General features: G+C 44.7%; 1 protein-coding gene across 7 annotated transcripts in view; it reads right to left on the reverse strand.

Annotated features, from left to right (window-relative positions):
- The window catches only part of LOC106650098 (TLD domain-containing protein 2), a 132,885-nt gene that overhangs the window by 48,880 nt on the left and 71,005 nt on the right, over positions 1–13,000 (reverse strand). For 3 of the 7 annotated variants that reach the window (XM_014367891.2, XM_014367890.2, XM_014367889.2), the window contains exon 1: positions 9,593–11,642. The exons of 2 other annotated variants lie outside the window; for them this stretch is intronic. In XM_014367891.2, coding sequence (XP_014223377.1) covers positions 9,593–10,371 — 779 coding nt within the window. In that variant the 5' untranslated portion in view covers positions 10,372–11,642. Of the gene's footprint in view, positions 1–9,592; positions 11,644–13,000 lie in introns of those variants that run through there. 2 more of the 7 variants (XM_014367887.2, XM_014367888.2) reach the window with 2 other exon arrangements.

Genomic DNA, 13,000 nt, shown 5'->3' on the forward strand with positions numbered 1-13,000 from the left:
TCCTCAGAAAAAATATAGATCGAAAATGGACGTTTATACCGGAAGTGGGGGGTAGGAGGGGGGAGGGGGTCTAAAAATTTTTTTTTGGGACCTTTTTACCATGTACTATAACATACCAAAAGCGCGTCGAGATCGGTGACATACGTGCGCACGGTTTTGTAAAAAAGTATTATTTTGACCCATATATATAACACTCTAGCGAGGATACATCTGGCCTTGAGTGCGTGCGGTGCTCCGACCTCGAGAGTTTCTGTTGATACACACACACCGACTCGCTTACAAATGTATGTGTAACTAGCTTGCACGCACATATACACACACACGCGCGAGTTGCGTATAAATTTATTACATCCGAGATCGTTTTGAAAGTTTTTACATCAAACGACGGTTGCGTCGAAATTGACCAAATTCCTAAAAGCTCAACTGTATTATAGAAGATATACGACGAACGAAAAACAGAGAGAGGGATATAGCGAGTAAAAGCCAAAGCAATTTCGTAAATTCGTTATTTTATGCAGTCTTTTCAAACGTTACGATTCATGTTTATGACAAAATGCATATAACGACGTCGCGTATAGTGGCTGCTGCTGCGTTGAAGGCAAAGAGAGACGCGATCAAAGCTGCGTGGCAGAGCTACTCGTCGTTTAAAAAAAGTACATACAAGCGCCGTGTCGCGCTCCCGCGAGCTTTTTTCTCGCTGTTTTTTCTTCGTTATTTTCATTTGCGTATTATTACTATACAATACGCACGTGAGCTTCCGCAAAAAGTTATACGATGGTCGATGTAATATGTATTAGAGCTGCTTTTCGCATATAATATAATAATAATACCGCTACAAGTATAACGCGCATATATAGATACCAACAGATGCAGCAGTGCAGCAGCTCAAGGTCGTGTTTTGACGAGGAGATGAAAACTGCTCGGGCAACAATGTGCATGTGTGTGTGAATGTGTGTAGGCACACGTCTGTGTGCAGAAGATCGACTCTATGTGTGTGTATGTATAGACGTACACACACTCGCGGACTTTAATGTAAAATACATCAATATCGCGACGTTTTTTTTTACTCTACCGATCGGGTTTCTTTTGTGCAGACTGTGTGCTGCACATCATGTTCCTTGCGTGCGTCTATGCGGTGTTTATTAAAAGATTTAAACAATTATTTAATCGTCGCATTCGTGGAGTAGTCTATAAATTATTTTTCAGCCGCACGTTTTATTAATTAATTGCCGATAATGACGGAGGCAGAAGAATTTATAAACAGCGTCGAGCGATAAAATCATCTGTCTCGCGCAGACGTTTGGATATTTTTGTATAGACGCATCGTGCAAAAACTCGCCGATCCGGAATTCTTTTTCACGCGCACGTCGTCGCGTTTAAAAACTCTGTGCACCGCATCGAGCGAGAGTCGCGTGTATGCTTCGAGCTTTAAGGAAAACGAGGAATTGAACACTTTTTTCTCCTCTTCTATTCGGACCTGCCCGTTTTCTCATTTATAATCCTTTCACAGCCGTTGATAGAGCTTTTTCTATGTTCTTGACGTGAACTCGCCCACAATCACACATACACACATACACACACACACGAGTACGGGGGCTAAAACGAGCGCAAAAAGCGTATCCGAGTTAACTAGCTCGTTATCTACTACGGCGCAATTTCCTTCCTTTTCAAACACGTGTTTCAACCTCCGGGGCCAGATAAAATATATGTCCTCGGAAAAAGGTACGGATTACGCGCGGGGGCGAAAATTCATCTGGCCGCCTCCCCCGCGCGCCCAACCAAACCGACTGCATTTGAAATTCAGATCGTTGATCTTGAATGAAAATGCCTCCACGCATTTATGCGCGTGCGAACGAAATAATATAACTATATCGACGAGGCTCGCGCGATTTTATAGCCAGTACGTGGCGGCGGCGGCAAAGATGCAGACCTATTGTTCTGCGGAGCAAAGAATTGCGACTCGGCGACTCGAGAGGAAGAAATAAAAAAAACAATTGCATTTATATATGCAGATGATCGACCGATCGCTGCACTTGTGTGTCGTCGGCGTCTCTCTCTCGCGTCGTCGACTTGAGTATTGTATACAAAGTTGTGGTTCGACGTGAATCATATACGTGCGCGCGTCTCAATGGATCTTAATTGACTCATCGAATCTAAATCTTGTTTGATATAACGTGTTCTACAAAAATGAAGAAAACGTTACTTATGAAAAAAGATAAATTTTCCTATAGTTAGCGTCTTACAGGAGTTGTACGACACAAATGTGCATAGGAAGCAAAACAGAATAATCAAAGATTATTTCATTTATGCAACGGCAATATAATCTCTCGGCGAAGGCAGTAGTTAGACGCACGCGATTAATGAGACATCATTAAGCCCCGATTGAAATTGCTGCCAAGAGAGCTGCTCGCGTAAATATTTGGAAAATCTTTTTTTTATTATTTACAAACAAGAAAGTCGAGCGAGTTTTTTTTCCGTAGCTATACAGCTGTATATACATGCAGTAAAAGAGGTGCTCGTGAGAGTATATAAGCGGACTTGGTTGGTGCTCGTTAACCTTTTGCTTCTTACGCTTCGAGTGCAAGCTCAAAATATCCCGAGTTGCATATCATATGTAATTTGTTCTCTACTCGGCAAAATTACGAATATTCATCGTGAGTTTCTTAATTTTAATTAAATTATTATAGAATTTGGCATCTTTTCACTTGAGTAAAAGTATTAAATTAGCTCCGTCACGTGATTTCTATTTTTGCTGCTTTTTTTACGATCGGTTTATAATACGATCGCGAAAAATCAAGTCGAAGGTTAAACACGCATTAGCGCAAATATCAAACGTGTGCGTATTATAAATTAAAGAAACTCAACGTCATTACACTTAAACGTGCGAACGTAGGTCGAACATGTAAAAGAATGAAACTTCGTACAACATATAAACGGGCGATATATAAATAAGTTCGCGGTAAATAAACCCATCAACGATCGCAGCTCGGCGCCGCGCGCACAAAAAATAAAATTAATCGATCGTTCGTTTAATCGAAAAATGTGCATCTGCAAGCTCGTTTTCAGGCAAAAGTCGAGACAAATAAAAAGTACAAAAAAAAAATAAATAAATAAAACAACGCGATCCGCGACCGAGATCGTTGTTTACGGATGTCGTGAAAAAAAAGTAAGTAACGCGCTGCAATTTTTTTCTTCTCTCGGTCATCGAAGTGTAGTAGTATATATGACGCTGCCGCGCGCAGTCACGTGTGCCGAGTGAGCGCCTCTCGGCTCTCTTCGAAAACCTCGAAAACAAAACTTAATCAAAGCCGTGCGAGCGAGCGGAGTGAAAAAAAGTCTGCTGCTCTCCGGAAAAGTTGGTCCTCGGGGAAATTCGACGTCGTAAAAGTCCAAATACGTTTTTGTAACGGGTCTCGCTTGTCGCTCTATATACAGTAACACATCGGGTGCGAAACTATTTTTTCTCTCTCTCTCTCTCACTCTTTTTTTCAACTTCATATCTTGGCTCTCGGATCCAAGACAAACAACTTAATCGCTGCTTCAATTAAAAGATGGCGAGACTACGATATAGATGCACGAGCGTACTTTTATACGTGTGTTTGTGCATATCTGTCTCAGCTGCGGCGCATCCTGCGCGATTGTTTATCGTGTATATTTTATACACATCTCGCTGCACAAACTGCAACAAACGCCTCGTCGTCCTTTTTGCCCGATGAATCGTAAACGCGTTCCGTTTAAATAATATATACCCACCGCGCTCCGTTCGATTGTTTACAAGCTCTCTCGGTTTTCAGCTTTTTCCTCTACACTCTTCTCTTTGTCAGTGAGTGAGTGAGTGAGTGAGTGAGTGTGTGTGCGTGTCGTGTTATATCTCTCGCGATCCAGCGCAGAAAATATAAAAGGAATGCAGCACTTTATATCCGCGCGCGCGCTCAGAACTCGAAAAACTTTTCTGTAATTTATTTATCGGATGCAAATTTTATTCACGTTCTATTCTCGTACAGCGCCGGAGGAGATGATGATTGTTCGAACACGTTAATGGCATTATGCGCGCGCGCGTTTGCTTGGCGTTGTTTTGACTACATGTCGAAAACTGCAAAACTCAAAAACAAAAGCGTTATTTTCGTTAAAAGCGCGCAAGGAACGAAAATAAAGTCTCGACTCTCTTTCAAATAAACGCGAATTCACTCTTCATCTATCAAACTTGCACTCGCGATGCGACGACGACTCGTGTTTGTCAGTTCGGTAAAGAATTGATGAAAAGAAAGAAAAAAAGGAATACAACATATCTAACGAATATCGAATTCGATCCTATTCGAAGCACGTGTATTAAAAACATTAATAATCCATATTACACGCCCGCGACGCGACTCGAGTATGCAGGTGTTTGCAAATCACGCCAAGTGCGAGGAAAAATCTGGGCTTTGATGTATTCGTGACGCCGCGCACGAGACTCTCGGCTGCGGCTGCGGCGGCGGCGACGGAGAAAAAAAATCGTTACACAGCCGGTTGCGAAAAATTATCTTCATTAACGGCACTAGAAGCGGCAGCGGCAGCAGCACGAGCACTAGTGGCAGCCACGGCAATTGCTTACATAAAGTTCCTCTCCTCCGCTCGTTGCACATATATACGTACTCGGCACGATATCACGTCGTTTTGTTTATAGCAGAGGAGTGCAGTAGAGCTCCCTCACACACGCACACGCAATGTAATACGTAAGCTCGCTTGGAATCCGGTACACGGGATTGTTGAATAATTTCCTCGAGACATTTATTTCTAATGCCGAGTTCATGACCTAAAAAAAGTTTGCTCTGTGTGTGTACGTAACGCGCACAGCATACATCGCACACACACACACACACTCCCGAGCGCTCGTGCGGTGCCGATCGCGCGGCGAACGCAACAGGTGAGCACCGGGCGAGGGATAATCCACCTTAAATCGAATATAATATAAGTTTCGGGTATACGGGGCGCGCATTTCAGCCGGAAGTTTCAACGCGCGAGATGCAGCAGCAGCCGATGAGCAACTGTATGATAATAATAACATGATCATATCCGATTCGTATTCCGCTCTGCGGCACGTATAATAGGCACGTGCGCGCAGTCGATAAGGAGCTTTTACGCGTCGAGTTTTCTATTACATTTTTATTTTTACAGATTTCGATGGATATACCATTTTGATTAATTCATTGCGGATTGAATTAAAAGAGTTAGTTTGCTTATAATGTATTGTGAAGCTCAAAACCTATCACAAGCTTTCTGTGTGTCTACACACGTGCCAATGGATGAGCAATCGTCTTCTTAAGCGTGTATAATCGCGACATCGGCGCACGCGACCTTATAAATTATCATCGAGCAAACATCGGGCGAGATTTAATTGATTCGCACAGTTTGGAGATGGCAAATGCCAAAAGTTCGGCCCGCGATTTCGATATATAATATGCACGTGCTTCTGCATCGCCTATGATTTGTTTATCTTATTTTGTCATAGTCAAGCGCGAACAAATTTGTATTTGCTTTCGTTGATTCCTTTGTTCAAGGGTCCAGCCACGTGGATATTATAATTTTTATGCTTTCAACGATTTTACGGGCGCCGATCAACCGGAAACAATGGCTATGCCAGTGATTTGTTTGATTTTGCTAAGAATATTCAAAGATGAAATATTCAATCGATGAAGATCGTAACAAGTTTGACGCAGTGAATCGACAACAACGGCGTACACACGATTATAATGTGTAAGGTTAACGAACCACGCGTGTCTATATCAACGATCTCGCTCCGAACAGCATATCACTCGAGGAGCACGGAATTCGTTAATTTTACACAATTACGAAGATGACGAACGTAGATCGTTTTATTTTTCCTCGTGCAATCGTTTCTTTTTCGCTCTTTTTTTTTCATTCTCGCATTTGCATCACTCACGCGAGTCATTTGGTTAATTTCGCGTGGAGCCCGCGCTCGAGTGCACGTGCCGTTTATAAAAGAGAGAGAGAGACGATCGCGCGAATTCCGTCTATAATACATCGACGCGTCAATTTAAAAAAGACAGCTGCGAGAACGCGTCAATTCGTTTATATCGGTCTATGTAGCTATTGAAGATTTCGCGCTTATGTAACGAGGAATATGTCACTGTAGACCATGCCCCTGTTGCCGCCGTATATAGATTGACAGCCGCTCCTCGTGCATCGCTGTTAAACTATTTCTTTTTTCCTCATTTTTATTAAATTTTTCTCTCGTTCGCAGTTCACTCGGTACAGGCGCGGGTTACGCAACTCTGTTTAAAGGAAGATTTTCTCGGTAAATCTGTGCTATATAAGCGCGCGCTACCATAGATTGGTTCGTATAATGCAAAGGCGCGAGATAAAGAAAAAAAAGTAGCTTATGCACACACGCGTGCGTCGCGCATCGCAAATCAATTATTAAGAATATGCGCTTTGCCGCAAGCACGCGCCGTCGCTTATAGGTTCCCTCTCTCGTTTTCCTCGTTTTCATTTTCACCGGAAAAGATTTTATACCCTCTCTCGAGTTTGTCTCATTTTCTCTCTCTCTCTTTCTTTTCCCTCTTCTCCGCACTCAGTGCTGCGTGAGTGTGTATGTAGTGAATATAGCACGTCTTCTATATGTCACACGAGATTTCTATATACCCGAGCCCCGGAGTAATTGGACGCTGGAATGGCAATTACACGCAGATATGTGCGAGAGTGTATAACGATATGTTTACCAGCGTCAGCAGAAAACACGAGACCTCTTTTATTTTTCAACGATGACAACAACAACAATGGCGCAGTGGACAACAACGGCGAGTTAATGTTAGCGACGGGTAGATTGCGACTGTATACGTACATAGGATGGTACAAGACTCGAATCAGGCGATCGGGAGGCTTTATTTACAAAATGTGTCAAACGCGATTAAGGCCCTATTCTTTTTAGCCTCGTTCAGCGGAAAATAAATAAATAAATAAAGCAAAGCTCGACCGATGCTTCCCTTCGTCTGTTTCTTTTTTTTCATTCGTCTTCGTGTGTATACGCGGATAGAGGCAAACGCGAGTTCGTTGTTATTCGTCGAACGTCCACGGCAAGGTGCAATTCGAATCTTTGCCAAGTCTTTGTATGCGCCTCCGTGCGCATGTGTGGGTGTGGGTCTATAAAGCGCGCCTCGCTCACACACACTTACGTACTCGCACACGAGCGACGATGCGACGGAAATGCATTTACATTATACACACGCGTGGCGGCGGCAGCAGTATGTGCTGCGGGTTTGTCTTTAAAGAAAAAAATAAAGAACCTCTCGACGTTGGATAAATTTCGCGCACGTGTTACGTGCTGCGAGGTAAGCAGCCTAGACTCCAACACATGCGAAGAAAAATATAATATTGGCGCGCGCTCGTTTTTCGGAGTACAACTGCGTTGCTGCTGCTGCTGCTGCTGCTGCAGTTGCGCACATGCTATAAGGAGCTTATTATTTTACGCCGCGTCGTGCCGCGATCGTTCTCGATTCGCCTCGTTAAAATAATAGAATTATATACAAAGAGAGACACGCTGGCTGCGTGTGCAGCTCGCGAGCGATACGAAAATTTTCTCATACGTACGTAAGAAGGCGCATATAATGATAATGCGCCGCAGGCGCGCAAAAAGAACGAAACGAGTCAGTGTCACAAATAGTCGAATACCTTGGATGTGCGCGATTGTTTAATAATTGGTCACGGCTATTGGTAAATATAGACGTCTCCTTTTGCATGCACGCGAGCGCGGTAGGTTACAGTCGGTCTGCGTTGTTGCGCGCCTCGATCGCAAGGAGCGCGAAAAAGCACGTGACAAATTTCTTTCTCTTTCCATCTACACGTCGACGCATGAGAAAAGAGGCAAAAAATTGCCTCATATATCGGAAGATTGCGCAACACACACATACGATGTATATAATGCGCAGGTACTCGAGATCGAGGAGTAGAAGACTTCATAATCTTTCGTGGCATGAGATAAAGCTGCTCTTCTTTCTCGCGTCATGTGCACGACGCGCAGCAGCAGCAGCATAAAGCGCGCGACAAGTGTGTCGCGACTCGCGAGCTGTTAGGAGCGCTCGCGTAAACATTCGAGGCACGAGCTATTTCTCATTGTGTGTGTGTGTGTGTTATGTCGGGGGAGCGGAACAATCGCGACAAGTCGATCGGCCGTGCAGTATATGGCAGCACCAGTATGTGTCACGAGTTGATATTCTCGGTAGCACGTGCATTATTAGGAATATCGTACCTATAATACGTCGCGAGCCAAGTGTATTGAACGACGAGGAGGAGGATCGATTTAAATACCCAAGGTTGAAGATATGACTCTTTGTCGAGTAGACGACTTTTTTCATTCCTTTTCTAATAATCGTTAGAGAAGGTGCGACGACGACACGAGCACGTGAAAAGTCACAAGCAAACAGAAAAACTGTAACGAATCTTGGCACTTGGTCATTTTTCATACTTATCACCTACAACGACGTGTTTCGCGAGCCCTTGGAGAGAGAAATTGTCGAAAAAAAATCACTGCGTGCATGTTATCACTCGAGTATGCAGTCGCAAACTCTTATGTACGTATACAAGAATCGGTAGGATATGCGAGCGCAAGTGCGTATACATATAACAGACTCGTTCGAGGAGCGCTTGGTATTTTCATTATTTGTATACGTGTGCGTGTACGTACATACTTCCGAGAGAAAGAGGTATAATATCTGTATACAGTCGGGGCGTGCTTATGCACGGGACTGGAAGTTTCATTTCATCGCAAGAAGCAGCGAGAGATAATCACGAAAAATGCGAGATTCAAAAGAGAGAAAGAAAGAAAGAAAGAAAGAAAGAGAGGAAAAAAAGAAGGTTTGCTTCCATCGATAAGAACGAACAAAGCATGTAAAGCAGCAGTATACGGTATATATACGTATATCTGGCATGCTTCAATAATTCATGTAATCAAAGCTCCTCCGATAGGAAATCATTCCTTAACTTTTTTTCTCTCTCTCTCGTTCGCTCACTCGCTCGTCCGCTCCAATCGAATGGAAATTTATTTCTGTTTTCTTTTCAGGGTTTATACTGTATACGTATCTATCTAGGTGCGCGTGTGCGCGAGCATACTCCTATACATTTGTATGTCTAACAAGCTGCGTGTACATGTGCAAGAAGCTTCGAAGAAAAATATATATTTTAATGACGTTTTGTGCGTTAGCAACGAGCGAAAATATTTTATTTACGCGCAGCGGTGTGCATTCGTATGTATCAGCTCGGAGAGATCGGTACAGCGCTCGGCTCTGAGCGCGCACGAACAACGGGGGTAGTATGGCCGAGCTTGCGGAGCTAACGAAAATAATATTCGCTCGCAAGCGCTGTACGCTTGATCTGTTGCCAGATACGATAAAAACTTGACGCGCTTCTTATGAGGCGCTCGTGAATGCGGTTAATAATAGGATACGAGTACGTATCTGTGTGCATGTAACACTCGTGCATGGAGACAAGCGGATACAGCTGATTAGCCAAAATACACGGCGACGACGAGTCGAGTCGCGAGGAGTCAAACAAACACGTTTTATTTCAATTTTTTTTGTTGCGTTTTATAATATACCTTCCGACCGAGTCCGGGATGAAGATGTTCCACCAGGAGGGGCGCTTCTCGCGACCCGAGGTCACGTTGTCGGGCAGGCTCTCCGACAGCACGGCCTCCTTTCGGCGCTTGCGATCGGACTTGCCGACCGCGAGAATCGGATGCCAGGACTTTCTGCGGCCCTTCTTCAGCGCTGCCAACGGTGGCGTCTCGTCCAGTATCTTGTCGTCCGACTCCTCGGTCAGTAGGAGCGAGTCGTGCGACACGTAGAATACCGATCCCCGGCGCTGCTGCTGCTGTCCATCGCTCGAGCGTCGCGATTTGTTGTTGTTGTCGCTGCTTTTGGTACTGACGCTGATGCTGCTGCTGATGATGATGCTGCTGTTGTTGGCCGAGGAGATGATGCTGCTGCTCGTGTTGATGGTCGTGTTCTCCTTGTTGCCGCAGATGCCGCTGTCGTCGTCCTGCGACGACGAGTCCGAGAATATGCTCGATCGGCGAGCTTTCTCGAGGAAGGAGTCGCGGCGCGCCTTGAGACCGCTGAGGACGCCGCTGTTGTGGCGAACGCGCGACCCAGATTTCTTCGACTCGGCCGCGCTCGAGGCGACCGGCGACAGATTCTCGATCAGAGCCGGTATCGAGTTGGTCGAGGCGTACTTGGGCGAAGAGTGGCGCGGAAGGACCGGCTGATGCTCGTGCGGTGGCGAGACCCCGTTGCCCTGCAGCTGTTGTTGCTGCTGCTGTTGCTGCTGCTGCTGCTGCTGCTCGTGCATATTTTGCTCAGCTTCGGTGATGTACATCTTGACACGGTTTAATCGCACGATTCTTGACGACGATAATATCAAGTTTTCGCTACTTTTGGGGGTAGCTTTCAAAGTCACATCAATTCGATGCTTTGACGAACGTTAATGTATGTGTATATTTAAGCTCGAGAAAGGAGTGTCCAGTGTTCGTATAATCTATACTCGTATGATCTCTCAAGCTTTATTTCGGCGTCATTTCCATCCTCGACGTTGACGACGCGACGTTTGTCGTCATTTTGACTGAAGCGTTGGATTACAGGGCTCGCGAGGCGCGTTGAACTTTTATTATTATGTATATTGTCCTGGCACTGCAGTGCTGCACACCTCTAATGCAGTGTACATCAACGATGCACGTGCACTCCAAATTATGTATTGTATATCAGCTGTGCTGCTGCTGTCTGCAATTGCTTCTGATTCGCTCGGGGAGGGCTGACGTTGTGTTTCACCGCAGATATTCACATTTAACGCACATAATCACACGCAGCGGGTCTCGCGCGCGTCACCGGCACACATTTATATACACAAGGCATTTATTCTATTATACATTTATATTAACAACTCGAGAGAGAGCTGCCTTTAGTATACATTATATATGCCACACATTAACTGAAACTGTGTCTCTCTCTCTCCTAGTGGTATATACTCTCCCCTTGCGTGTATATGGGTGCGAGTGTGTATAATATCTATGCCTCTATGTACGTATATAGAGTAATAACTGCGCGCTAGACGAGCTATATTGTATATCTATATAGCGTATAATGCCGGATAGGTGAAAGCAGCAGGTAGGCAGGATATATATAGCAGCGGATTTCGCCTGGCGAGACAGGAGTTTCGCTCGTTTCGCGGCTGTACTATCACATACACACAACGGGCACAGTGCGGCGAGAAGAAAAATTACACCGTCGTCTTCGGAGTCGCGTTTGCAACGACGATTCACTTCGATGCCGTACTTGTTACTATTATTATTGCTTCGCGCGCACTGTCACTTTTTCTTCTTATAAAAATAATAAATCACACTAGATTCGATACTGCAGTATCTGACAGATAAAAGATAATGAAAAATAAACTAAAAAACAAACAAACAGATATGCATCACTCAACGAAAAAAAACATAACAATAGGTCGAGCCTGCGACGTATTTTACATAAAAATATTTTTGCAATTCGTAAGTATCGTGTATGTTATATTAAATATAAACACAGACGAGAAAATAATATAAAAACTTGGCGCGTTATACTCTCGTGAAATTGAACGGGGCAACTAAACGCGAAACGAGCCACTCGCTTGTATTTATACGGGAGAGACAGTTGCCGACTCGCCGTCTCTTTCTCGCGCTCGCGGCAACGACGACGACTACATACCGCGGCCCCGACTCTATCGGCCGATACGAATGTGTGTGTGTGTGTGTTTATCCGTGTATATACGCGAGGGGCTATGTGTGTGGAAGAAGTCGGAGCCACAGCAAGAGCGAGAGAGGCTTGTTCTGCTGCTGCTGTTACCGATGCCGAGAGTCAGCCATTTGAAAGCCGCGTTTTTGCCCCTACCTCTTGCGGGCAGAGCTGCTGCTGCTGCTGCTGCTGTTCCGACACTCGACGTCTCGCGCTGGTATTACATGTGTATATTTTTGCTGCTCGTGTATACATACGTACAACATATACACACACTTTTCTTCGCCGACGAGTTGCTCATAATCTTTTGCTCGTGCGGTGTGTGTATCAGAGAGACGACGGCGTAAAGTGTGCGTAATACACGTACGTAAGTGCATCGACTGCTGCAATTACCGCTGCGGAGCCCGATATCGACGATCTGCAGCACATGCGTGCTCGATCTCGAGCTATATAATACATAAAAACGTGCGGATGCACCGTGAAAAGTCCTCGCGCTTTTTTCCATGTTACTCGCGAGTCCTTTCTTTCCGAGAACGATTATGTACATCGATATCGTTTACGCTTCTCCAATTGCCCTATTGTGTTATCGGCAAAGTGGATCGATCGTTCGAGTATCGTCGTTGGGAGTTGTTAACGATAGTGCAAGTCCTATATCGAGCGATTGCTTTTTGACATTTTTGCTTTTTCTTCTCCGATTCGCTGAGAAACTTTCTGCTACTGCTGTGCAGTGTTCTTGTCGCAAAGAATCAAGAGCTTAATTCTGGACCTACTGTGCGGTGTCGCACACGCATGAATTCAATATTTGATCGGGTTATGATTAGCAGACGATGAAACTAAAGTCGCAAACTGCTCTTGTCATCGGCACGTGCTATTCGGAGCATCCGCTACTCCGATATCCAGTGAATGGACTCTATCTCAAGTACCTGCCACTCAAGGGCGGTGCGATCGATTTCCTCTCTCGATCGGCGATAACGGTAGAAAAATCGGTAGAAAATCGGTAGGAAAAAAATTCTCTCGAGAGTCTCGGGACTTGGAATTTTCCACGCGCGCACTATAGGCGAGAAAATATTTTCGTACGTCCGCTTCAATAATAAGATGCAGTTGTAACGGAGAAACAAACAATATTCCGAACACTGTCGTTTGTTTATTTTCTTCGGATATTTATTTTTCAATTATTAATTAAACCCGAGTATGCCTATGAATCAGACTTCCTCTCCTCTCTTTCCATATTTTGTCTT

This window comes from Trichogramma pretiosum, unplaced genomic scaffold (genome assembly GCF_000599845.2).
Source record: "Trichogramma pretiosum strain Unisexual culture from Peru unplaced genomic scaffold, Tpre_2.0 scaffold82, whole genome shotgun sequence".
Classification (NCBI taxonomy): domain Eukaryota; kingdom Metazoa; phylum Arthropoda; class Insecta; order Hymenoptera; family Trichogrammatidae; genus Trichogramma; species Trichogramma pretiosum.